The sequence below is a fragment of the Aspergillus steynii genome (genome assembly GCF_002849105.1).
Source record: "Aspergillus steynii IBT 23096 chromosome Unknown P170scaffold_6, whole genome shotgun sequence".
Lineage (NCBI taxonomy): Eukaryota > Fungi > Ascomycota > Eurotiomycetes > Eurotiales > Aspergillaceae > Aspergillus > Aspergillus steynii.
The window spans coordinates 2,130,191-2,151,438 of NW_020194403.1; the positions used below are offsets into that span (position 1 = coordinate 2,130,191).

General features: G+C 49.7%; 10 protein-coding genes across 10 annotated transcripts; 5 read left to right on the plus strand and 5 right to left on the minus strand.

Annotated features, from left to right (window-relative positions):
* Positions 1-456: 456 nt before the first annotated feature.
* P170DRAFT_363268 (uncharacterized protein) lies at positions 457-3,608 on the plus strand (the record flags this gene model as incomplete). Its single annotated transcript, XM_024844567.1, has 3 exons — positions 457-795; positions 850-3,364; positions 3,421-3,608. 3 exons carry the CDS (start codon positions 457-459, stop codon positions 3,606-3,608), a joined length of 3,042 nt encoding a protein of 1,013 aa, XP_024702316.1.
* A 559-nt stretch (positions 3,609-4,167) lies between these two features.
* P170DRAFT_363359 (putative C6 finger domain protein) lies at positions 4,168-6,212 on the minus strand (the record flags this gene model as incomplete). Its single annotated transcript, XM_024844573.1, has 2 exons — positions 4,168-5,934; positions 6,072-6,212. The coding sequence occupies 2 exons, from the start codon at positions 6,210-6,212 to the stop codon at positions 4,168-4,170; spliced, it is 1,908 nt and encodes a 635-aa protein (XP_024702317.1).
* Positions 6,213-6,894: 682 nt separating this feature from the next.
* P170DRAFT_231453 (uncharacterized protein) lies at positions 6,895-8,738 on the plus strand. The gene has a single exon (XM_024842897.1). The coding sequence runs from the start codon at positions 7,175-7,177 to the stop codon at positions 8,585-8,587; it is 1,413 nt and encodes a 470-aa protein (XP_024702318.1). The 5' UTR covers positions 6,895-7,174; the 3' UTR covers positions 8,588-8,738.
* A 152-nt stretch (positions 8,739-8,890) lies between these two features.
* Positions 8,891-10,408, plus strand: P170DRAFT_428258 (aminopeptidase P family protein; the record flags this gene model as incomplete). The annotated part of the gene is made up of 3 exons (XM_024847834.1): positions 8,891-9,057; positions 9,116-10,148; positions 10,208-10,408. The coding sequence occupies 3 exons, from the start codon at positions 8,891-8,893 to the stop codon at positions 10,406-10,408; spliced, it is 1,401 nt and encodes a 466-aa protein (XP_024702319.1).
* Positions 10,409-10,440: 32 nt separating this feature from the next.
* P170DRAFT_412498 (uncharacterized protein) lies at positions 10,441-11,772 on the minus strand. Its single transcript, XM_024846933.1, has 3 exons — positions 11,341-11,772; positions 11,106-11,241; positions 10,441-11,052 (listed from the first exon to the last, which is right to left on the minus strand). The coding sequence occupies exons 1-3, from the start codon at positions 11,580-11,582 to the stop codon at positions 10,528-10,530; spliced, it is 903 nt and encodes a 300-aa protein (XP_024702320.1). The 5' UTR covers positions 11,583-11,772; the 3' UTR covers positions 10,441-10,527.
* A 610-nt stretch (positions 11,773-12,382) lies between these two features.
* P170DRAFT_511676 (bifunctional aminopeptidase/epoxide hydrolase) lies at positions 12,383-15,133 on the plus strand. Its single transcript, XM_024854913.1, has 10 exons — positions 12,383-12,857; positions 12,924-13,008; positions 13,081-13,294; positions 13,348-13,465; positions 13,526-13,645; positions 13,710-13,839; positions 13,917-13,926; positions 13,983-14,211; positions 14,264-14,748; positions 14,805-15,133. Exons 1-10 carry the CDS (start codon positions 12,531-12,533, stop codon positions 14,929-14,931), a joined length of 1,845 nt encoding a protein of 614 aa, XP_024702321.1. The 5' UTR covers positions 12,383-12,530; the 3' UTR covers positions 14,932-15,133.
* Positions 15,134-15,364: 231 nt separating this feature from the next.
* Positions 15,365-16,127, minus strand: P170DRAFT_448712 (uncharacterized protein; the record flags this gene model as incomplete). The annotated part of the gene is made up of 2 exons (XM_024850987.1): positions 15,365-15,882; positions 15,947-16,127. The coding sequence occupies 2 exons, from the start codon at positions 16,125-16,127 to the stop codon at positions 15,365-15,367; spliced, it is 699 nt and encodes a 232-aa protein (XP_024702322.1).
* A 1,353-nt stretch (positions 16,128-17,480) lies between these two features.
* P170DRAFT_477883 (TIP41 family protein) lies at positions 17,481-18,391 on the minus strand (the record flags this gene model as incomplete). The annotated part of the gene is made up of 3 exons (XM_024853510.1): positions 17,481-17,594; positions 17,658-18,048; positions 18,111-18,391. The coding sequence occupies 3 exons, from the start codon at positions 18,389-18,391 to the stop codon at positions 17,481-17,483; spliced, it is 786 nt and encodes a 261-aa protein (XP_024702323.1).
* Positions 18,392-18,644: 253 nt separating this feature from the next.
* P170DRAFT_457421 (aurora family serine/threonine-protein kinase) lies at positions 18,645-20,247 on the plus strand. The gene is made up of 3 exons (XM_024851718.1): positions 18,645-18,872; positions 18,926-19,873; positions 19,925-20,247. The coding sequence occupies exons 1-3, from the start codon at positions 18,777-18,779 to the stop codon at positions 20,057-20,059; spliced, it is 1,179 nt and encodes a 392-aa protein (XP_024702324.1). The 5' UTR covers positions 18,645-18,776; the 3' UTR covers positions 20,060-20,247.
* Positions 20,209-21,203, minus strand: P170DRAFT_412508 (mitochondrial inner membrane protease ATP23). The gene is made up of 3 exons (XM_024846934.1): positions 20,932-21,203; positions 20,610-20,869; positions 20,209-20,547 (listed from the first exon to the last, which is right to left on the minus strand). The coding sequence occupies exons 1-3, from the start codon at positions 21,158-21,160 to the stop codon at positions 20,320-20,322; spliced, it is 717 nt and encodes a 238-aa protein (XP_024702325.1). The 5' UTR covers positions 21,161-21,203; the 3' UTR covers positions 20,209-20,319.
* Between the last annotated feature and the right edge of the window lie 45 nt (positions 21,204-21,248).

Consider the following 21,248-nt stretch of genomic DNA (forward strand, 5'->3'; position numbering starts at 1 on the left):
GGTTTCGAATATGAGCCAGTAACCGCCATTTCGGGTCCCGTCAAAACGTCGGTCACAGAGTCTCCCCCAACCAGCCCAGGTGATAGCAACATCCGAGAAGGCTTGGGAAGCTTGAACCGTTGGTCCCACTCCACAGCATCGAGCAAGAATTCAACTGATCACATTGGTTACTGTGCGGGAAGCCATTCCAGGGTGCTCAGCATCGCTGGTGGCGATCACCCCAAAGGCACACATCCAAGCGCGAACATGGGGTTCTCGACCATGCCGCCTCGTGCCACCAATTCATCCACAGGCAATGGAAATTACCACCAGTCTAACCCAGACCAGACTATAACTGATACTACAAACCCGGCGATAGCAATGTTTGAACTTGGAGGAATTGACATGGCACCAACTTTCTCAGCTGGCCTTATGAGCGTACCATCAGCGGAAGGTGATTTCTCATCTGAGCCGACAATGATTCCAAATCTATTCCAGAACCCGTGGTCCATGAACGGCGCGGAGTTGAAAAACCCCCAGCATATGCCCGCCAACAATGCTGTTGGGCTTCCCCAAGACAACGAAATCCCGGTTGACGGTGAACCACATCTATCCACTGAACGGCGGCGACGGGGACACTCCCAGAAGGCTATGCTTTCAAAAGCGCTGCAGAAAGCGAATACTGCGGTTCTTCTTGATAATGCAGCTAATTTCGAAGGCGCCATGGATGCCTATAGTGATGCCTGCCAACTTTTACAGCTGGTGATGCTTCGGAGTAACGGGGGCAAAGATGAAAAGCTCAAACTTCAAGAAATTGTAAGTCTTCAGTAACTTCGGCTCTGTACCAGGACGAGGGGCTAAGTTGTTCAGCGCGACACGTACATGATTCGAGTCACCGAGCTGCAACGCATGGACTTCTCTTTTCGGGGACGTGAAAGCAAGGCACTTCCGGAACGCCCGCTGAGTCAAGAGTCTTACGGGGGCCTTTCTCAGTCAGTTGAGGATGATGAGGCTGGGGTTTTATCTGGGGATCATGCTCAACATCTACATCGTTTCTCCGGTCCTCGTCTTTCTCTGACGGAGGAATCAAGACCACTGGTTCTCGATCAAGTTCCACCAAGACGCCAGTCGCTTTTACCTTCTGTGCTGGATGACCCGCGAAATACAACCACATTGGCGGTTCTTGATGGACATGCTGATGGTTCCCATTTCGAATCATTCCCCAGGGCTTCAGGAACGGATCATTTAGATACGTTAGCTTCACCCGCTGCAGATCGTCTTGCAGAAACGCTTACCCCATACCAAACCTTGCTTGACAATTCACGGTATTCCGATTTACCGGCGAGTCAGACACATCCTAGGGATATATACGAGTCAACCTCCTGGCTTGATACTATCGATGAATCTGGCGCATCATCTCCTGCTTCCATGGGCTCGAAAGCGTCGTCGGTGTATCTTCGTCACAGAGGAAGTCGCCTGTTCGGTCACACTACAGAGGCCGATTTTGATGCTGCTCTCGATGCCGCCGTTGAGGCTGCCTACGACGAAGGCCTGGAGCCCGCAATAGAATCAAGTGAGGAGCCCCGCAGTGATGATGTTGTAGCAAATGCCCGCAGGAATGTTGAGTTGGCAAAACAAAAAGTCCGAGAGGCCGAACGAGAGGCCGAAGTGGCTATGACGCGCGGCCGAGACGTGCATTCAAACCAGGAGCAACCGCCAATTGATCAATCTCTGGGCGTTGACTTGGGTTATCTTGATGAAGAAGCCGAGGAGGAGGAACGTTTATTGGAAGAGATGACTAGGGAATACGTGATGGATGAATTTGAATTTGATCTTCAATCCAAGTCTGCTCTTCCTCGACAATCAGATTCGAGCAACCTGTCCGGAAGAACCTGGGATAGCTCAGCGGCATCTCAAACAACCATGGCTGGCGCAGCCTTGTCTCCGCTTGCAGAAGATATCCCTAGCGAAGACGCAAACGTACAACCGAGCCGAACAGATCCAAACAATATAGCCGGTGCTTCCTCCGTCCTCACCAAACCAGCTCTTCCACCAGTGCTGGGACCAAGTGTACGAGAACGGAGAATGTCGCGGCAAAAAACGGCTGAATTGAAAATCGAAACACGGCTCAAAAACAGCACTGATCTATCTGGACAGAGTAAAGCTTCAGCGCCGCCCAGTTTTCGACCACCATCCCCACCACTTAAAGATGAACCCAAGACCGGTTTCCCCATGAACATAGCCAAGTCTTTGGACCGCCCCGCTTCAAGGTCTGCTGTACATCCAAGCAGGCGGAATGCATCTGTGGGCTCTTTCATCGGAGAGGTCCCCGCAAAGACAAGCCTCGGCCGGGCTACAGATGATGTCGATACGACCGAATCTGCAAAACTACCATCACCGGTGCGTCCAATTGGGAAAATTCCTTCGGCGCCAGATAGCTTGGACAAGCCTCACTTGGGACCGAAATCAATCCGAACCAGAAATGTATCAGTCTCGGGTCTTGATTCGACTCAAGAATCCCCAGGTACCCCATCGAACAATGCTTTCCCTCTAGATTATCAGAAGGGAACGACCGCTGCTGCTGCGCCAATTTTGCCCACGCCCACCGGCTCGAGCTTTGCTCCCAATGGTCTTCCTAGTGGCGGCTTATACCTTTTTGACAATCACATCCATTCGCCCACTAGTCTTGGTTCTCCCAACTTGATGGCCACTAATGCGCCCTTACCCCTTGAGCCTTGCCCTGAATCCTTTCTGCTGCGCCCTTTCTGGCTTATGCGATGTATTTTCCAAACGATCACCCATCCTCGTGGTGGTTATTTGACGACGAAGTTGTTCGTTCCTCGCGATGTATGGCGAGTGAAGAACGTGAAAATCAAGGCCGTTGAAGAGAAAGTCTCGAATTGTGATCTGCTAACAGCAGCATTGCTTAAATTGGCCAAGGTGGATACTTATGACGCCGATGCTGTACTAGAGGAGATGCAGTCGCTGGAAAGTATTCTCGACCAGGTGCAAATATCCTTATCTAAAAAGGTCGGCAGCGATGTTGGTGTCCAGGGCGCCATGCCACTTTTCAAGTCTTCCCAATCTACCGAGGATCCCACACACGTCGACACTCTACCCTCAAAGTCCTCAACTGGAGCTGGGAAGTCATACTTGAGCTCCTGGCGCAAACTGCGATCCAAAAACTCCGGATTTGGCGTTACAACGTCGCTTTCCAGTTCGAGGGATGCCAACAAAGACAACCTCACGATAAGCTCACTTCCTATGACTCTGATTCCCAGTGCGCAACTCATCAAACACACTGTGAATCAGCACCAATTTAGTGGACCCAACGCAAATTACATGGGTGCTTTGGCTCGACTGTGTGACGCAGCTCAAGTATTAGGTAAGTGAAAACCGGCTACCGGAACGTGTTCATCGAATTAATAATTATCCGGACAGATCAAATTGCTCAGCAAGTTGAAGATCCAGGTCTCAAGCACTCATCCCAGACACTTGTTGGTCTCGAATTAAGCACGCGCCATGCTGCAGAATTCTTTGGTTTCTACATATGCCGTTTTGCTTTGGCTGACATCGGAGTGATGCTTGACAAGTTTATAAAACGAGGTAGTGAATGGGTTCTAGTATAAGCGACTATAGATACCAATGTATTTCATTCCATCTTATAATTGGTCCCGACTTTTCTACGTTGAGGATTTTGCAATCAGTATTCGACGTGGGACGATATGTTTATTGTGTGTTTTTCTTTTCCTTCCTTTTTTTGTGTTTTCCCCCTACTTTTTTCCTCTTTTCTTTTTTTGATCACAGCCACCGGTATCCACGAGGGTTCGAAATAGGCAACACAAGTCCAAAGACGAACCGGCGCTGTCGTTGCTGCACGACACAAAGAATCTAGGTAACTACTTTCTCATAGTCCAGGTATACCTGGCCAATCAATACCTGGGTTAATCTTACTACTTGAAAATTGCAACAATGCGTTTCAAATGGGCAAGTAGGATTGGAGTAGAACAGCCGAACTAAAGCAAAGAGACCACTCCAGTCTGTTAAGATAAGAATTTCTGCTACTGCAGAAGCGTCCATGCGCATGTAGGAGCAAGCGTGCTTGGTATGGGGTTCAGTCTCTTTGAGGGGATAAACTAGGATGAGAACCGACCCCTGCGGTAGACACACCATTCGAAGTATCACCCATCAAACCCGTTGCCCTGTCGACATGAGACATATTTGCCGGCGTCTTTCTGCGTCTCTGATGATCTCTGCAGATAATTTCAAACTGGGAGCAAGATGCGCATATCTACCGACCTCCGCCATGACACTGGATATTATCCGGTCCACCTGAATTGTTGGGGGTAGTAAGATCGAAAGGGCTGGAGACATCGTTGCACCCATGATTAACAGAGTCTGTGAAACCATTGATAATGCACCCTGCCAAAGGTACGGAAGATGACCTTCGCGGTGGCTTGTAATATTTTCGAGCTGGCGTAAGGTAGCCTCCAAGCATCGTCGACAACACTCTCTCACTCCTGGGTCCGCAGATGCCTGCTCGTTTTCGAAAACAGCCAAGATGTAGGGTCGGTAGATAATTGTACGACATGCATAATATCGCAGCCTGAGAACAGTTTGAACCGGGTTGGAAACAGGTGTGTGAGAAAGGGGGAATTGAAGTGGCTGAGGCAGGTTTTCATACCACTGTGAGAGTTGGAAATCTAGCTCCGAGACTATTGGTCCAAGCGAGCCCAGGGTGAGAGAATTGTCCTTCTGGTAAATCATATGGCTCACTCGGTTGAGCAGGCGTCTCAAGGCAATCTCTGCTAGGAAGTACCAGAGCTCATCACGACCTACAGACCGACTACCATCTTCACTCCCTTGGCGTTCGCCGTCTATTTCCTCCTCCTCCTCTTCCTCCTCCTCTTCCTCCTCGAATCCACCCGGGAGATCGACAAGCTCTTCAAAGTGCACAATGCCCGAGTGTGGCAAGTCCAGCTCTGCTAGTAGGTCACTCTCGTATAGAAGCGCGTTCCAGTAAACCCTGACACTCAGTTCTCTCCATTGTGAAGGAACGCGCGAGGGATTGCCAAATAGCAACTGCAATTTCATACTAGCATTTGAAAGTAGAGCCCAGGCTTCCAGGGGCCGGACCAAGTAGAATAGGTAAGCGGAGGTAAGAATTATGCACTGTGCGGCAAGTACCGAGTTGCGCATCATGACGGATGGTAGAAGGCTCCATGCCGCTGCAAAATATGAGAGACCGGGGGCATCTTCATTTTGAGAAATGCATGAGATACTACCACGTTGGCCGGCACAACCAAGAGCTAATACCAGCAGAACAATGCAACTTTCAGGTCCTTCGCGAAATCTGGTCGAGACAGCGGCACTGTAGTACTGAGTCCACGTATGGGGATTGACACAGGCATACCATACATTAACTCGCTCGAAGAATATCTGAACATAAAGGCTAGCATTCGACATGTCGAACTCCATAAGGGTGGTCGTTCGCAGCGGCTCACGGGCCATTTCAAGCTGTAACAAGGTATGAGGATCATATGGACCTGAGACCAGGTCTCGGATCAGCGGCCACTGCAAAAGGTGCAGCGCAGGCGTAGTATGTAATTTGGGCATCGTGGATATACTTGTAGGTGGATTAGCCCAAGACCCGAGCCCAACTACAGATATCCTTCCTGGCATGGCAACGGGGTTTGACGTCTTTCCCATGACATCGTCGCTATGGGTATCATTGCTGGTCGTAGGCGAGTTTGTGGACAAGGGAAATGAAACCGGCTGGCCGGTTAGACTAGATTGCAATAATCCTTCGATTCTGTTCAGTCTTTCAATGATCAGCTTGTCCCCTGCATCGAGTTTAATGCCGGGCTCTCTGTAGATGCAGTCTACGTCGAGGTCGGTGCATAGCTGACATCTTGGCCGTGCACCATTGCATCTTGTTTTTCGGAGGCGACATATCTGGCACTGTCATTCCCCTCGGTAGTCGGCGATCAATATACGGCCATGCCAGCGAGAAGTATCGGAAGATGACACGTTGGGAAAGTTGGGGGGGCGGTGATAAGACATGGGCTATACAGGAACAACGGAGGACTTACAGCTATTGTAGCACGTCGCCGAGGGTACTCTGTCACCTCCGAATTTGAACGTTTTTTCTTGCTCGCTTGGAGACCAGCGGAAGGAATTGCAGTGGCTGCGTCAAGAAGCGCATCCCCATCTTGTTCTGGAGAAGGAGACATGGTGGATGTTGATGCCGGAATGTCTTGAACCGATGGAAGCGGGTTGGATAGATCCTGCGGATCCTTCACTAGAGGAGAGAGGCGGCGGCGCATGCACGGGTCAAGAGAAATCAATCGATCCGTCATCCACTCATTGTAGGATCAACAGCATATCTCGGATCCAAGACATTCTGGAGAAATAGAATCGGATCGGATAAAAAAAAGCGGGTTAAGGAAAGAGAGTTTGCTTCGCGGCGGTAACCATCTAGGTAGGTAGGTAGATAGCAGAACAAAGGGATCGGGCTTTCTGTCATGGTACTACGCAGTAGGAGTACTACTAGTAGGTCAGGTAAGGACCTACCTGGTACGGAGTAGGTACCGAGGAGTAAGTACTAGCGACGTTGCCATCATTTCCACCAACCATGCGGTCGTAGCAAAAAGCGGGGCGGACGCTACTCATAGGGTACTACTGTAGTACGGAGTACGGACTACGGAGTAATGTAGGTACAGTACTGTCGACAGGTCCAAGGACTGGATTACCGGCTTGGGGGCGGCCAACGGCCCGTGATCAAACCGTCTCGATCATTCCAGAGGGCCTTGCCTCGGGAGGTACCTATGAAGTAGGTACATGTCCATACTGCGGAGTATGTGCATACTACCTACGCTACATGTACTTACTCCGGAGTAGGTACATACTCCGTACATCCAGACCTGGCAGCTAGTGCGACCGGATTCTTTTGCCATTGGCCGGGCAGATTGACCGGCGGAACCACGTGCGGCCCAAACGCGTTCGGCCGCCAAAAACAAAAGAAACGCGACGGCCTCTTCCTCAAATTTGGACGTGGGAAATAAAACACAACAAACTGGCCGCAGATACTGTCCCTTTGATCGTTGACTGCCCTGGTTAACGAAACAGAGACTGCACCAAAGGCGAGAACAAAGAAAATCCGGTCGGTCGATTCGAGCTTTCATCCACAGCCAGCATGCCGCGCCCTCCCTCAAAACGAAGTCGTCCAGTCCCCAAAACCTTGACGGCCTCCAAGGAAGCGTCCCGGCGCAATGTTCGACATGGGGACGCCATCTCCGCCCAAACCCTGGGGTCCTCGCCAAAACGCAACCCGGATGTAGAAATCGCTACACATTCCAGGAGAGACCAGACTCCCGTATCCGATGCCCAGGAAGTCGCAATCGAGTCGTCACCGATGGGGGAGCGTGGAGCAACAGGGAGCCGACCACCCACTCGATCTCGTGGCTATTCATCTACGCTTTCCGTGGCCGGCCGAAAAGGAGAGACTGGCTCTAAGGTTCCCGGAACGCCTGCCTTTGAGAGTTCCATCCTGAGTAATTTCAGACGACGCCCGAGACAACCCAGTATCCTGCAGATGATGCAAGCAGAAGATGGTTCCTCAGATTTCGACGATGATGATTTTCTCGGTGGCTTCAGCCCAGAAGACGAGTCCACACCGCTGAATCTCACCAGGAAGAAATCACTCGCAATGCAGAGTGCTGTGGATTCGTCTCCATCCCAGATATCGTTGCCTCCCAGCGGTGGATCACGCAAGCGCAGACGATCCTTGAACGAAAATGCAAATCTCGAGGCACCCGTGGCTGCAATTCCTTCCAGTCCTGTTAACGCGGCAATTTCACCAAAACATCCCCGTGAACGAGAACTCCATGCCTCCGTCCAATCACAACAAACTCCAGGATCTTTCGCAGTGTCAATACAAGCAATGGAACCGCCCTTGAGCAGCAGCTTGCCTACAAGCCCCGCTCAACCGTTGACAGAGCCTCGAAACCCGACAGCAGCGACCACAGAGAGGGAGTCTGATAACAAGATCAACCTTCCGACCACCGCCCTCCAAGACAAGCTCCTTCCTAGACGACGTCAACGGCGGCGCAGACCCCGTCTCATGCCGGACGTGGAAGACCCAAACGATTCAAGCGACAGTGATGGGTCTGTGGGTGAGCAGGAGGAGGATGAATTGAGCTATCTTCCCGGCCAAACCACGTCACGGCAGCAACGAAGGCAACCGGCCAAGCCTCAAACGTTCCCCAATCTTCGCAACACACATGGGGCTCGGAAGGCCGCTCAGGCATATGAAAGCCAAGCCGCCGAGAGCTGCGATTCGACGGCCACACGTTCAAAACAAACGAAGGAACAAACCGGGAACGAGATTCGCGGGGATGCGTTGGGGACGGACAAAGAGAACAACGAATTGAACACCTCTTCCCCTATATCGTCCCCGCCTAACTCGGAGGCATCGGAACCGGAATCCCTGCTAGAAGAGATGTCAGTAAAGTTCGTCAGCGAGGAACTGAGAGCACAGGCACTAAAGTTTGCCGAGGTTGATAATTGGAAAATGGAATACGAGGACCTCCCCGCTAGCCAAGGGTGAACCAGTTATATACCCTTTACGTTAATCAGCAATGCAACCCTGGCTTCACCCTGAAATGCCAAATCTGCCTGTCGTAGAAGCCATGCGATCGAAATCCTTGTATGTACAGCATAGCGCAAGTTTCCCAGGACTTGCCGACGTTAGCCGACGGATGGCTGGCGTTGAGCCCCGCAATCAACCCCTCCGGGGCCAGCCATTCATGATTTTACAAATATTGCGTTCTTCATCCTCGATCCATGCTTTGGTAGTTCGAACACTGCTGACCCTGTTCCGTGCACATCTTTTCATCGGAAGCGGACGACGATGTCTACCTTAGAAGCCGTTCTAGCCGGCAAATATCCGGCCAAATCCCACGCGCGTCGGGTTGCTGAACACCTGAAGGCACGTGGGCATGACGGCCCTGGTGTCATTTATTTGGAGGCGCAAAAGACCCGTCTAATCGAAGACAATGACGAGCCCATGCCTTTCAGGTACACTTCGACCGCCCCCCCCCCCTCGCACAGGATATGGTCACTGATCGATTTCTAGGCAGCGCCGTCCCTTTTTCTATTTGTCAGGATGCCTGCTTCCTGATTCTTATCTAATATATGATGTGAACGCCGACAAACTGACTCTGTTTATCCCCCCGGTTGATCCCGAGGAAGTCATCTGGTCTGGCCTCCCTCTTTCCCCAGCCGAGGCCCTGGAGCGCTATGACGTCGACAGCGTGCTTGCGACGACCGAGCTCAACGAGTCTCTCCTTTCTATCGCCTCGGTATATCAAGGAAATGCCGTGGCTTTTGCCATTGCAGACCAAGTCTCGAGTGAGACTAAATTCGAAGGCTTTCTTGAAACCAACTACTCCGTCCTGAAGGAGTCCATCGAAAGGACCCGCGTCGTGAAAGACAGCTACGAGGTTGCCCTCCTAAGGAAAGCAAACGAAATTTCTGCAAAGGCACACGTTGCAGCCATCCAAGCCTCTAGGTCCGCAAAGAATGAACGTGAAATCGAAGGTGCATTCATTGCAGCATGCATTGCGAACGGCGCGCGTGAGCAATCCTACCACCCAATCGTCGCTCGCGGCGAGAATGGGGCCACCCTCCATTATGGTAGAAACGATGATAGCCTGAGTGACCCCGTGTCTCAGCAGAAGAAGGGAAGTGTACTCATCGACGCCGGAGGGGAGTATCGTACGTACTGCTCCGATGTTACCCGTGTTTTCCCTCTAGGTGGCAAATTCGCAACAGAGACTCGACAGATCTATGAGATTGTCCTCCGAATGCAGAGTGAGTGCATTGCGATGCTCAAGGACGGTGTCCAGTGGGAGGACGTACATGCCCACGCGCATCGAGTCGCAATCAGTGGATTGCTAGACTTAGGGATCTTGCGCGGCGCGAAGGACGAGCTGTTCGACAAAAGAATAAGTGTCGCGTTTTTCCCCCATGGACTGGGGCATTACCTTGGAATGGACACTCATGATACTGGAGGCAATCCAAACTATGGAGACAAGGACTCTATGTTCAAATATCTGCGAGTAAGAGGTCGTCTGCCGGCGGGATCAGTAATCACCGTTGAGCCAGGAGTAAGACCCCACTTTAGCCCTGGCCTCACTCTTGTTACTGACATTGTTTGTCCCTTTAGATCTACTTCTGTCGCTTTATCATTGAGCCTTTCTTGAAGTCTCATGAAACAAGCCAATACATTGATGCTAATGTCCTGGAGCGTTATTGGAGCGTTGGCGGAGTTCGCATCGAAGACAACATTCATATCACGAAGGAGGGATACGAAAACCTGACCACAGCCCCGAAAGCTATCGAGGAGGTAGAGGGAATGGCACAGTAAAACATGATGCGCACAAATTCGGACCAAATAGTAGCCAATCGAGTGATATTATCTTCTTCTACCTTGTACAGTACTACATGCCTTATTTTTGACTCCTGAGTATTGTTGTACATGCCAACTCAAAGGCCGCTCCGCAGTCGTTTTCTCCCACTTCCCTTAACACCGGATTCGGCTTCCGCTCTATCCTGCGACCGTTTTTCCTTGTGATCGAGAACAAGGCTGAGGACGTCGAAACAGAACTGGGGAACTTCAATACAAAGTTTCTTGAATTCTTGTTCCGCTTCATGACGCAACACATGACTCCTCATCGCCCAGAACGAAGCTACTGGCTTCCTAATCGTGACATCGTCTGTCGGCGTATGAGTGTATACATACCGGGCGTAGGCGATTTCACCTTGGGAGGTGCTGTTGATACGGTGAATTTTGGAATGAGCGAGAGTCTTCAGTGACGGAATACCCAGCTTCTCCGCCAATGTATAGACCCGTGCATGCTTTAGCAGCTGATCGCCGCTGTCATCAATTTCCCCAACGACAGCCTCTTCTGTGGACGACCCAGTAGGAGAGGCAGCGTAATCGCGCGTGTATTGGAATTGTAAAAAGTAACCGAAAGCTTCTACATTTTCGTCGGGAAGTTCGATGCGTCGCTGTTGGGGTTAGCAGATGCCCCCATTTGACCGGGATTGGGGTGTTAGATTACAGAGCTTGAAGCTTTAAAAGCCGCGACAGCCTCTGCAAGCAGTGGAGATTCTAGGAGAAGGCTTTGGTGTGCGGTCAAGACCGTTGGATCCTCTTGTGGCCCAACAACAAGTTCCACGATAGGCGACGTGAGAAAACTGGAGCGACGTAAGCAAGAGACCTCTCTCGCAGGCCAATGATCAGAGGAAGGAGTAGATGGCCTAAGCTAGACAGGCGACCGAAGGAGAGAGCCTTACTCGAGGAATTGAAGCATAGGTTTCTTCTTCACCGCAGCTGGCTCCTCCAGTGGCTTCGGTTCTTCCATTTCTGCATCTGGCAGAGGATCTTGAGTAGGTTGTGGCTGGCCTTCATTCGCGGCATCCGTGTTCTGGGTCGAGCCCATGACCACATCAGGCGCTTCATTGTTCGAAGGAGCCTGGGTACTTTCTGAAGCCTGGGTGGGTTCAGGACCGCCAACCTCTACGTGGGGCCTGTCCATCGGAAATGCCGGTTTGCGATGATCGCGTTAACGAGTAATGGACGGTCGAGGCGCGGAGAAAAATGCAGGAGAGTTGAAGGGAAACAATTGGCTTCGAGCGACGTGATTAGAAAGCGATGAAGATTGTCCGGAGTGTTGCAGGTGGAAAAGAGGGTAATCCAATGCACGGGTTGACAGGGGCAGGACGGAGCTGAAGCGAGAGCTTTGGCGCCCAGGTACCGGAGGGAAAGAACGTATGGAGTAAACGTCAACAGTTCCTGAGTTCCTGAGGCTCCTTTGACTACGAGCGGTCTACACACACAACAGACATTTCATCTCATTTTATTTTTAATTGCACATCAGGTTCTTGCCTGATGATTGATAGAAGAATATGTCTCAGTGTTCCCCCCCTCCTTTCTTTTCTCTCTCTCACCCCTCACCCTCTATCCATCTATCTATCTATTATTATTATTATTATTATCATCATCATTTTTGAGGAAATTCAGGTAACCGAGCTCTCACGGTCCATGTGTCTGTCTGAGGAAGAGGGTATTGGCCTACGGACGTATAAACTTGAATAATTGATTGATGTACCTAGGTACCTGGGAGGATTCCAGAGAGCTGTAGATATTCCGTAAGGTACCTTAGGCATGTATCTCTTGTAACGTAAGATGAGGTACGGGTATTTACCCTGGTAGGTACCGTACGTACCTACCAGGTCTAGGTACTGTACCTCTGGGGCGGTCTTTCCGCCGGTAGCCGGTCATGTCACGGTCGCAATTTTTCCACCTTGCCAGTTTTGTCAGGTGGTGAACAACTAGGTCAAGTGAAGACAACTCCGTAAGGGCTAAAAAAGACGACTGGGATTTGTCTTCTGCTATATCTCCCTGATTCCAAGCGTGGTGATCTCTCCCACCACCCGACCACCCCACCCCGCACCTCAGTTCTTACCCCCAACCCCTCCTCAAGATGGCAACCGCTAGCAACCCACGCAGGGATCCCAATACATTGAGTAATTACGATAGCTGGGTGTCGACCCATGTCGTTGCAAATTTCGCGATCCTCTTCGATGAGAAGAAGCTTGCCGGAAACGTTGTCCATAAGCTCAAATCAACAACCGATTCCGAATCTACCGAGATCGTCCTGGACACCAACAATGTGAAGATCGGGAGCGTGCAAATCGATGGCAAGTCCTCGTCGAACTGGGAGCTTCTGCCTCCGCTGGAACCTTACGGCGCTGCATTGAAGATAGTTCTTGATCATGGTGTAGGCCGCAACGAGATAGTCACAGTCGATGTATGTTTTCCTCCTGAACTTTGCCCTACAACCAATCAATCAGTCTAACATTGCAATAACAACTAGATTGCCGTCGAGACAACTGACCGATGCACTGCGCTTCAATGGCTAACCCCAGCCCAAACATCGAACAAAAAACATCCCTATATGTGTACGTTGACACCCCTCTGGAGCCGAGGCAGGGAAAGGCACGGCCGATGTGTTTCTAACAAGCCATATCTAGTTTCTCAATGTCAGGCGATCCACGCACGGTCCATTTTCCCGTGCCAAGATACTCCTGATGTTAAGTGTACTTTTGATTTCAATATCAAATCTCCACTGCCCGTGATTGCTAGTGGCTTACCTATTGACAAGGAAGAGCCGCAGTCTAGTGACAAAACATATCATTTCCAACAGAGAGTGCCGATCCCTTCTTATCTGTTCGCTCTTGCTAGTGGGTAAGTGATTACAATGGCTTGTTAATAACCAATGCTTACTTTAAGGATGACAGTGATATTTCAGAAGCTACCATTGGACCACGGAGCGCTGTTGCAACAAGCCCTGACAAACTCCAGGAATGCCAATGGGAACTTGAAGCAGATACAGAAAAATTCATCCATGCGATCGAGGTTTGTCCCCTTAGATTGAGAGCAAACAATCGTGTTCTCCTTCTAATTCTCGTTTCTTAGGCGATTGTCTACCCCTACGCTTGGGGTAGATATAATGTCCTGATCCTACCGCCGAGCTTTCCGTACGGGGGCATGGAGAATCCGATCTTTACGTTCGCCACTCCTAGTATCATTTCCAAGGTCACTAGTCCCAGGAATTTGAATCCTGCAGAGAGCCATGACTAGATGCTAACCTAAGTTGCAGGATAGGGAAAATATTGATGTCATTGCGCACGAGCTTGCGCATAGCTGGAGCGGTAACTTGGTTACGAATGCCTCTTGGGAACACTTCTGGTTAAACGAGGGCTGGACAACCTATCTTGAGAGACGGGTATGTGCTTGGCTTATGATGCTTCGTTCTCGCCTGCTCCTCAGAGAAAACACCACTAACTGCCGATTGCACATTAGATATTAGCTGCAGTGTAAGCACTCCATACGCTCAAGCTCGGCCAACCCATCCATACTAACCCAAATATAGCCATGGTGAACCATATAGACATTTCTCAGCCATCATAGGCTGGAAGTCGCTTGCTGATTCCGTGGAACATTTTGGACATGATCACGAGTTTACTAAACTCATTACCGACCTTAAAGGCAAGGACCCCGATGATGCATTCTCAAGCATTCCCTACGAGAAGGGATTTAATTTCTTGTTTCATTTGGAAACGTTATTGGGGAAACATAAATTTGACCAGTTTATCCCTCACGTGAGTTTCCTATCAAAATCCTGAATAATGAGTCACTGATCATTTGTTGTAGTACTTCATGGCATTCAAAGAAAAGTCCCTTGATTCGCACGAATTCAAAACGACAATCCTGAACTTTTTCCAGTCTGATGTGGAAGCCTATAAGTTGCTCAATGATCTCGACTGGGACACCTGGTTTTACGCGCCTGGAATGCCACCCAAGCCCCACTTTGATACCTCTCTTGTAGATGTTGTTTACGAGCTGTCAAAGAACTGGAAGTCGCTTCCTGAATCATCCTTCAAGCCCCGCCCGAGTGATATCGAAAATTTGACCGCAAACCAAGTGGTCGTGTTCTTGGAACAGATTCTGCTCGGAAATCCACTCACACCTGACCTGTCTAGGCTCATGGGTCAGATATATGGATTTGCTTCAAGTGAAAATATAGAGGTCTCAAATCTTTATTTTCAAGTGGGCCTGAAGGCCGGTGACGAAAGCGTGGTTGAGCCAACCACAGAACTACTAGGCAGGATTGGGAGAATGAAATTCGTTCGACCGCTGTAAGCTTTCTTTTGTGGCTGTGTGCAACGGGACTTTCACTGACTGGCTAATGCAGTTACCGAAACCTGCAGCGATTCAGCCGTGCTCTTGCAGTTGACACCTTCGAGAAACATAAAGACTTCTACCATCCTATTTGTCGAGCCATGGTTGAGAAAGACCTGCTCGGCAAAGGAGGATTGTAGATTGGGGGAAGTGGCCTCATCGGGCGTCATATCTTAGATGTTCGAATAGAGAGCATGCCCGATTATGGACCTTTTTTTTCTTTCTCGAAATGGAACGTGGCTTTGAGGGATTGGGGAGAGGATAACCTGAATGTTCAATAATGAACTGATGCTACTGCGAATCTCTTCAGTTCCTAGGCAATAAAACACTGGTGTTTCGCTCGCGATTTGTTCAATATATATTGTATAATTCTGGTCTGCTGTCAGTTGCAAATGGCAGTATTGGCCTTTATTATTAACATATTGCCTTGCAAAGGGCGAAGGCATAATAAGACAATAAGGAAGAAAAGGCGTGAAGGGGGAGGTTGGTTCAGCTGAACGGGATTGGATGGTTTGCATCCAGACCTGAGTTCTTGTTTATATGTGCCTCTTGAGTGCCATCAGGGGAGAGAAACTATCGCCTCGAATCCACCATAGATTTGTCAGAGACCGAGTTGCCAAATATGCCAGGCTGTTCTTTATTCCGCTCACTTAGCTGGAATATCAGATCGGCTTCGGTCACTTGAGAAAGCTCCGAGGTTACTCGCCGCATATACGAGACAACACGAGCAATTCTCGCCCAATCCAACTCTGTTCCATCTGGTTCTGTGTAGCTTGCTTTCCACAAGTTTCTCCAAACTGCCGCTCCTAGGACTGCATCTCCTTTCACAAGACCCTCGTCATAAGCCGCAAGGACTCCCCGCCACTGGATGAACAGATCTTTAAGAAACTTGTTTCGAATAGCACGGCTGGTTAAACCATGAAGCACATCCATTCTGTGTTCAGCGTTGTGAGAAAAATGATCAATCAAGTGCCTTGAATATGTCTGGAAGCTTTCATGGGATGGCAGAGCTCGCAACCGGACTGTCAGCAGGTACATGTGAAGAAATGTTACTTGTGACCAGGTCGAAAATGTCGGAAGAAGACCCAAATCTGGCCTCCAATGATTAGCTCCACAACTTCGCTCACTCAGGATACCATTTTGCTGGCTACACACCTTCGTACCACCACCCTGCCCCAACACCTAGGTCCTCGCCAGCTGCAGTCTTGGGCACCTGAGCCCCCTTTTGCGATACTTGAGGGATACTGTAATCTGCCTGCACGGAACAGGCCTCGAAGAGCTTCTGGGTCATTCCGTATGCCACATAGGTCTCCGCTGCTGAGCCCTGCCGCGGCATAACAGCTTGTGCTAGTCGCGAGGAGTTCCTGTGATGCTGAAGAACAAAGCCGGAACGGGACAGCGTCGTCGGCTGGAGCGATTGGCGTGCGCTACGCGAGGAACACGCATCTGTGGAGAGAGAATTTCGGGCTACATCTGACGAGGTGGACGCATAACGATTGAGGGTGCTTGGTGAAATCGACGATCTGTAGATGGCATGCACCTTATCGCTCACATTAGTCCCAATCCGTTGAGCACATTTTCCAAAGTCGATGCATTGCCATACCTGGGGTATCGAGCCTCGAGGACTAGGAAGCCCTCGCACTCCAGAATTGATTGTCAATGTCCTGTGTAGCATTGTGCAGGTCATTTTTCGAATATTTGGACTTGATGCATTGCTGCAAACTCATGGAAGGAGAATGGTTTTAGCGGTCGATCCCATGTTTGCACTGTTTGCCACCGATTCCTCGGCGACCGCGGAGACTCACTCCTCCACAAAGATCCTTCTCGTGGCTGGACATATTCTAATGTCGTAAATTCCCGAACAAATACTACAGGGATTTAGTGAAAGATCACCATGTTACAGAATGATACCGAGTCTTTCTAATCGTCACTATCTCCTGAATAGACATGAGTGAATATCTGCGTGTTGCTAGGGCCTTGGAACGATTTAACGAGCGTAATGAGCATACAACTGGTCCTTCATCCCTTCTCCGTGACACTGGTCCAATCAAATTTGAATTGCTTTTAATTTGTAAGAGATTGAACAACATCGCTGCATCGGTTATTAAGTAACGTTCCTCGTCCCATCTACCCGAGAAGAGGGTTTATTCTGGCTTTTCAAAGCTTCGCCATCGATGAAGGTGTCCCGTACCAACAAGAAAATAGTGGAAAATGGCTGAAAGCGTCGCTTGAATAAACAAGTCTGAAAATTCCTAGAGCATTGTTCACTTACTAGGATAGATCACACGGGGTTTGGCAGTAGATGCCAATGTTGGATAAGTGACTGGACGAAAATGCACTCTAGATGTGCAGTATTCGGGGTGCTTGGGCATGTAGGACGCAGGCATGAGGTGTCAGGGTTTAGAAGATAGCGTCCCAGATAAATCAACGATTGCGAACTCAGAGCTAAGCAGAATAGCATCTTTGTTCACTAGCACAATTTTGACCCGGCAAACTATGAATTGGTTTGCTAGGGCATGTGCTCACCTGTGATAAAGTTACCGTAAGGGGCGTCCTTATCCCTGCAAGTGGGAAGCAACTGGGTGGAGCACCGTGCTGATCGGATTTTTTCTTTGCTCCTCATGCTAGCGATTCTCAACGTAAGAGGATAATTGACAATGACGCTCTCATTATGGGAATGTGACCATTTCTAATTTCTCAAATCGACCCGTTCTAAGCGCTTCTCCAGGAGTGGCAAAGCTTCTGAAAGTCTATTGGGGTCTCTCATCACGGCTGGGACGTCGTCTCTAGTAGCTGCCAATACCTGTATGTGATCGGTTAGCCTTGGGTCTTCCATCAAGTTTTCCCTGAGAAGCTGGGAATATACCCGTCGGACGGTCGCGTAATCGCATTCTTTGGACTGATATTCTCGAATCACCTCCATGCTTTCGAAGTCGACGTAGACCCTCGTATCTCTGAGGCGAACCAGGACATTATCAAGCCTCATGAAGAATCTCGATAACAAAAGCAGTCGCTTCGGCATCACACGAATTTTACACGATAGCGTTGTGATACCATTATCAGCAAGTTCGTCTTCATATAAGATGACCTCATCAAAAAACAAAATAGGGTCGGGACGCTTCAGTAATTCGACGGGAATCGGCTTTTCTGTTGCCTCGAAGGGCAGGCTTTTAGTATGAATAGTGCCCAGATAATCTGTGCTATAAGACCAGTCGAAAGGTTTGACAACTTCCTTGATGCCTTCATGTGTCTTCTCCCTATGTTTTTCTCTACAGTCAGATCTAGGGTCTAGATTTTGGTGGGGGGGGGTCGGCTTTACCTGCTTCTCTGCCACTCTTTCGAATAAGCAACCTTCAACATCGACGCGCCCGTTTTGTCTACACGATCCAAGGCATCGAATGCGTTGAATGTTATTCCCCAGTGCCCATTTTCTTGTTCTATCGTTACATAGTTGTCTCCAAAAATCATCTCCGGCGGCGCAATGCCTAACTTTTGAGTCATATCTTCGATCGGATCGGCTTTCAGTATGGGACGTTTCTGGGTAGTGATTTTGAATCCCATGACGGAGATGGTATTGGGGCTTGGGTCTAGGAGAGACATTGTGGCTGGATGTATCGCTGTTTTCCCTTTTTTGGGGGGAGAGGTTCTCTGCTAGAATCGGGGAATCACTGGGAGCGCCTGGAGCGGCGGTGGTGAGCTACCATCTTGATGCCCCGCGGCCCCGGAGAAAGAGGCGGACCGACTGGTTACCCCGGTGATGGGTCTAGCAACTGGCCGCGGATAAACAGCCTGTCAGCTGGAGCTTCAACTTCCCTTCCCCCGTTTATTATTTATTTCATTCTTCTCTTCCGACAAAACACTCAACTCACCTCCTCATCCGATGCATCTGAGCAAGGCTATGCTACAATAATCGACTAAATTTGGAACAATCTCGTTACCTGTTTCCTCCTCTTCCTTTCGTGCTTCAACCCCACAAAGCATCCCAATGTCTACGAAGACGCTGGAAGCTCGCCTCGAGCATCTCTCCGTTAAAGATGAAAATGAGTCCGGGAATAATGTGGGCGGGTATACGAAGCATAAGGTAATATCGCACCATTCAATACGGTTACATGGCCGGCTAATGAAGTGCTTCAGAGCTCTTTCTCAACAGCGGCCTCCCTTGCGGGACTTGGGACTTCTGCACCGTTGAATAACGCCTCGAATAGGTCCAACCTGCTTAAACTCGCTTTGCAAAACACCAATGACAACAAGGTCAATGCGATGAATGTTGGGTCTTCCCCCACAAAAGCCAATTTACCACAGCGCAATGTGGACGAGAACGGAGACCAGCGTCATGCAGCACTTTACGAGCAACCGTCCCCCAAGAAATTACACCTTGGAATGTTTGAGATTGGCAAGCCGCTAGGGAAGGGGAAGTTTGGTCGTGTTTATCTGGCCAAGGAGCGATCGTCGGGCTTCGTATGTGCACTCAAGGTCCTGCACAAGTCCGAACTGCAACAGGGCGGGGTGCAGAAACAAGTCAGGCGCGAGATTGAAATCCAAAGCAACCTACGCCACCCTAATGTGCTACGGCTTTATGGCCATTTTCACGACAGCAAGCGCATCTTTCTTATCCTGGAATTCGCCGGCCGAGGTGAACTGTATAAGCATCTTCGCAAAGAACACCGGTTTCCCGAGTGGAAGGCTGCCCAGTACATCGCTCAAATGGCCGCTGCCTTGAAATACCTGCACAAAAAGCACGTCATGCATCGAGACATTAAACCCGAGAACATTCTAGTGGGAATTCATGGTGAAATCAAAATCAGTGATTTTGGTTGGAGTGTTCATGCGCCGAACAACAGAAGGCAGACGATGTGTGGTACATTGGATTATCTGCCTCCGGAGATGCTCAAACCTGGATCGCAGGACAACTTTTACAGTGAAAAGGTTGACCTGTGGAGCTTGGGTGTGTTGACATACGAGTTTCTGGTTGGAGAAGCACCTTTTGAAGATACCCCCGTCATGACGCAGCGAAGAATTGCACGAGCAGATATGTCGGTCCCTTCCTTCGTGAGTTCCGAAGCAAAGGACCTTATCAAAAGGGTATGTTCAACCCTGCCTGTTAATACACACCTGCTTACTCTTTATATATAGCTCCTCGTGCTTGAACCAGAGAAACGCATTTCTCTGGATGAGATCCAACGACATCCCTGGATTCTCAAACACTGCATCAAGGAAGAGAAAACCATGAAACGAGGCTCTGGGTTGTCTAAAGATGGTAAATCTTGAAGCGTTCACGCATTTCCAGGGGTTTTGGTGTTGTAATGTTAATTCCAAGGGGGTTATATTGCACTGCATGGGTGTTTTCTTTGTCTTTTGCTTCGTGTGGGTTTGGTTTGGAGTTTGGGGCCTGGCACTGGGCACTCCCCAGCCCAGATAAAGGTGTTATATGGTCTTCCCATGTGAGGATATTGAATAATATTACAATGATTTCTTCCAACAGGAATGAGGAGAGAGATACATGACAGAAGGGTATATATGGTATGGTATCATCGATAAATTTCATCGAAGGGTCGCGTGTCCCGGAAACAACTGTCCCAGACCTCATTGACAACTTTCGCCGCATGGGCCTCATCTTTACATCCCGGTCTTGCTCGTACTGACAAAGTGGCCCGTCTTCGCACACATTCCTGATGTTGCTGCGTGAACTTCCACTGGCCTCGACGAAAGAACTCTCTCGCCCATCTACATTCCCCACTGAGAGAACTGGCGCGGATCTGGAGCAAAGTTAAATCAACCAATCGTCTTCTAGCCACGCAGAACTTGGCCTCTTGCTTACCTCTGCACAAGCAGCATGCCGAAGGTTGTCCGACCAATTGACTTTGAATCTCAAATGATCATGGGCATGAACCATTTCATGAGCCATTGTGTCCTCGAGGTGCCCTTGATCTTTCATTTCATTGGCGCAGAGAAGTATTCCGTACTCCGGATCAAACCCTCCCGCTTTTCTATTTGTGCACCGACGGCAGTAGATATTGTGACTGGAAAGGTCCCCTCCGAGCTGTCGAATGTTGTCACTCAGATAGCGAATGACCGGGCCTAGAATCAATCTCGTTGAGCCACCTGTCCGAGTCTACCATAAATGGGGATTGAAGACGCACTCCACTGTAATAGGTAATCTCGCTGGCTTTCACAACGTTTGCAATCTTCCGCCTCATTCCGGATATCTCTTGCCACGCGGAATTCTTCCTTTCCTTTCTCTGTCATTTTCCCCGACAAGATGGCAAAAACATTGCGCCATTGGGTCCAAGCGTCGTCCCCGGGTACAAATCCTGTGTCCTGGGAGCTTTCAGGAGAGGCTGGCGTGCTCGGCGGCCGGGACTCTGGCATTGCGGGACAGATAATTGCGCTCCGAGCTGATGATTGAGGTGAATCGGTCAAACAAAGACCAGGGAGCTCCGCGGGCAAGGAAGCAGAA

Excerpts from the sequence above, each read along its gene's own strand:
- P170DRAFT_231453 (XM_024842897.1), top strand. The coding sequence starts at position 7,175 with ATGCCGCGCCCTCCCTCAAAACGAAGTCGTCCAGTCCCCAAAACCTTG.
- P170DRAFT_412498 (XM_024846933.1), bottom strand. The coding sequence starts at position 11,582 with ATGGACAGGCCCCACGTAGAGGTTGGCGGTCCTGAACCCACCCAGGCT. Across the intron at positions 11,242-11,340 it reads CCTATGCTTCAATTCCTCGA|TTTTCTCACGTCGCCTATCG; the intron begins GTAAGGCTCTCT and ends ACGTCGCTCCAG. Across the intron at positions 11,053-11,105 it reads CTTTTAAAGCTTCAAGCTCT|CGACGCATCGAACTTCCCGA; the intron begins GTAATCTAACAC and ends TAACCCCAACAG.
- P170DRAFT_511676 (XM_024854913.1), top strand. The coding sequence starts at position 12,531 with ATGGCAACCGCTAGCAACCCACGCAGGGATCCCAATACATTGAGTAAT. Across the intron at positions 13,295-13,347 it reads CTGTTCGCTCTTGCTAGTGG|TGATATTTCAGAAGCTACCA; the intron begins GTAAGTGATTAC and ends TAAGGATGACAG. Across the intron at positions 13,646-13,709 it reads CTCCTAGTATCATTTCCAAG|GATAGGGAAAATATTGATGT; the intron begins GTCACTAGTCCC and ends CCTAAGTTGCAG.
- P170DRAFT_457421 (XM_024851718.1), top strand. The coding sequence starts at position 18,777 with ATGTCTACGAAGACGCTGGAAGCTCGCCTCGAGCATCTCTCCGTTAAA. Across the intron at positions 18,873-18,925 it reads GCGGGTATACGAAGCATAAG|AGCTCTTTCTCAACAGCGGC; the intron begins GTAATATCGCAC and ends GAAGTGCTTCAG. Across the intron at positions 19,874-19,924 it reads CAAAGGACCTTATCAAAAGG|CTCCTCGTGCTTGAACCAGA; the intron begins GTATGTTCAACC and ends CTTTATATATAG.
- P170DRAFT_412508 (XM_024846934.1), bottom strand. The coding sequence starts at position 21,160 with ATGCCAGAGTCCCGGCCGCCGAGCACGCCAGCCTCTCCTGAAAGCTCC. Across the intron at positions 20,870-20,931 it reads AGATTACCTATTACAGTGGA|GCCCGGTCATTCGCTATCTG; the intron begins GTGCGTCTTCAA and ends GATTGATTCTAG. Across the intron at positions 20,548-20,609 it reads GGCATGCTGCTTGTGCAGAG|ATCCGCGCCAGTTCTCTCAG; the intron begins GTAAGCAAGAGG and ends ACTTTGCTCCAG.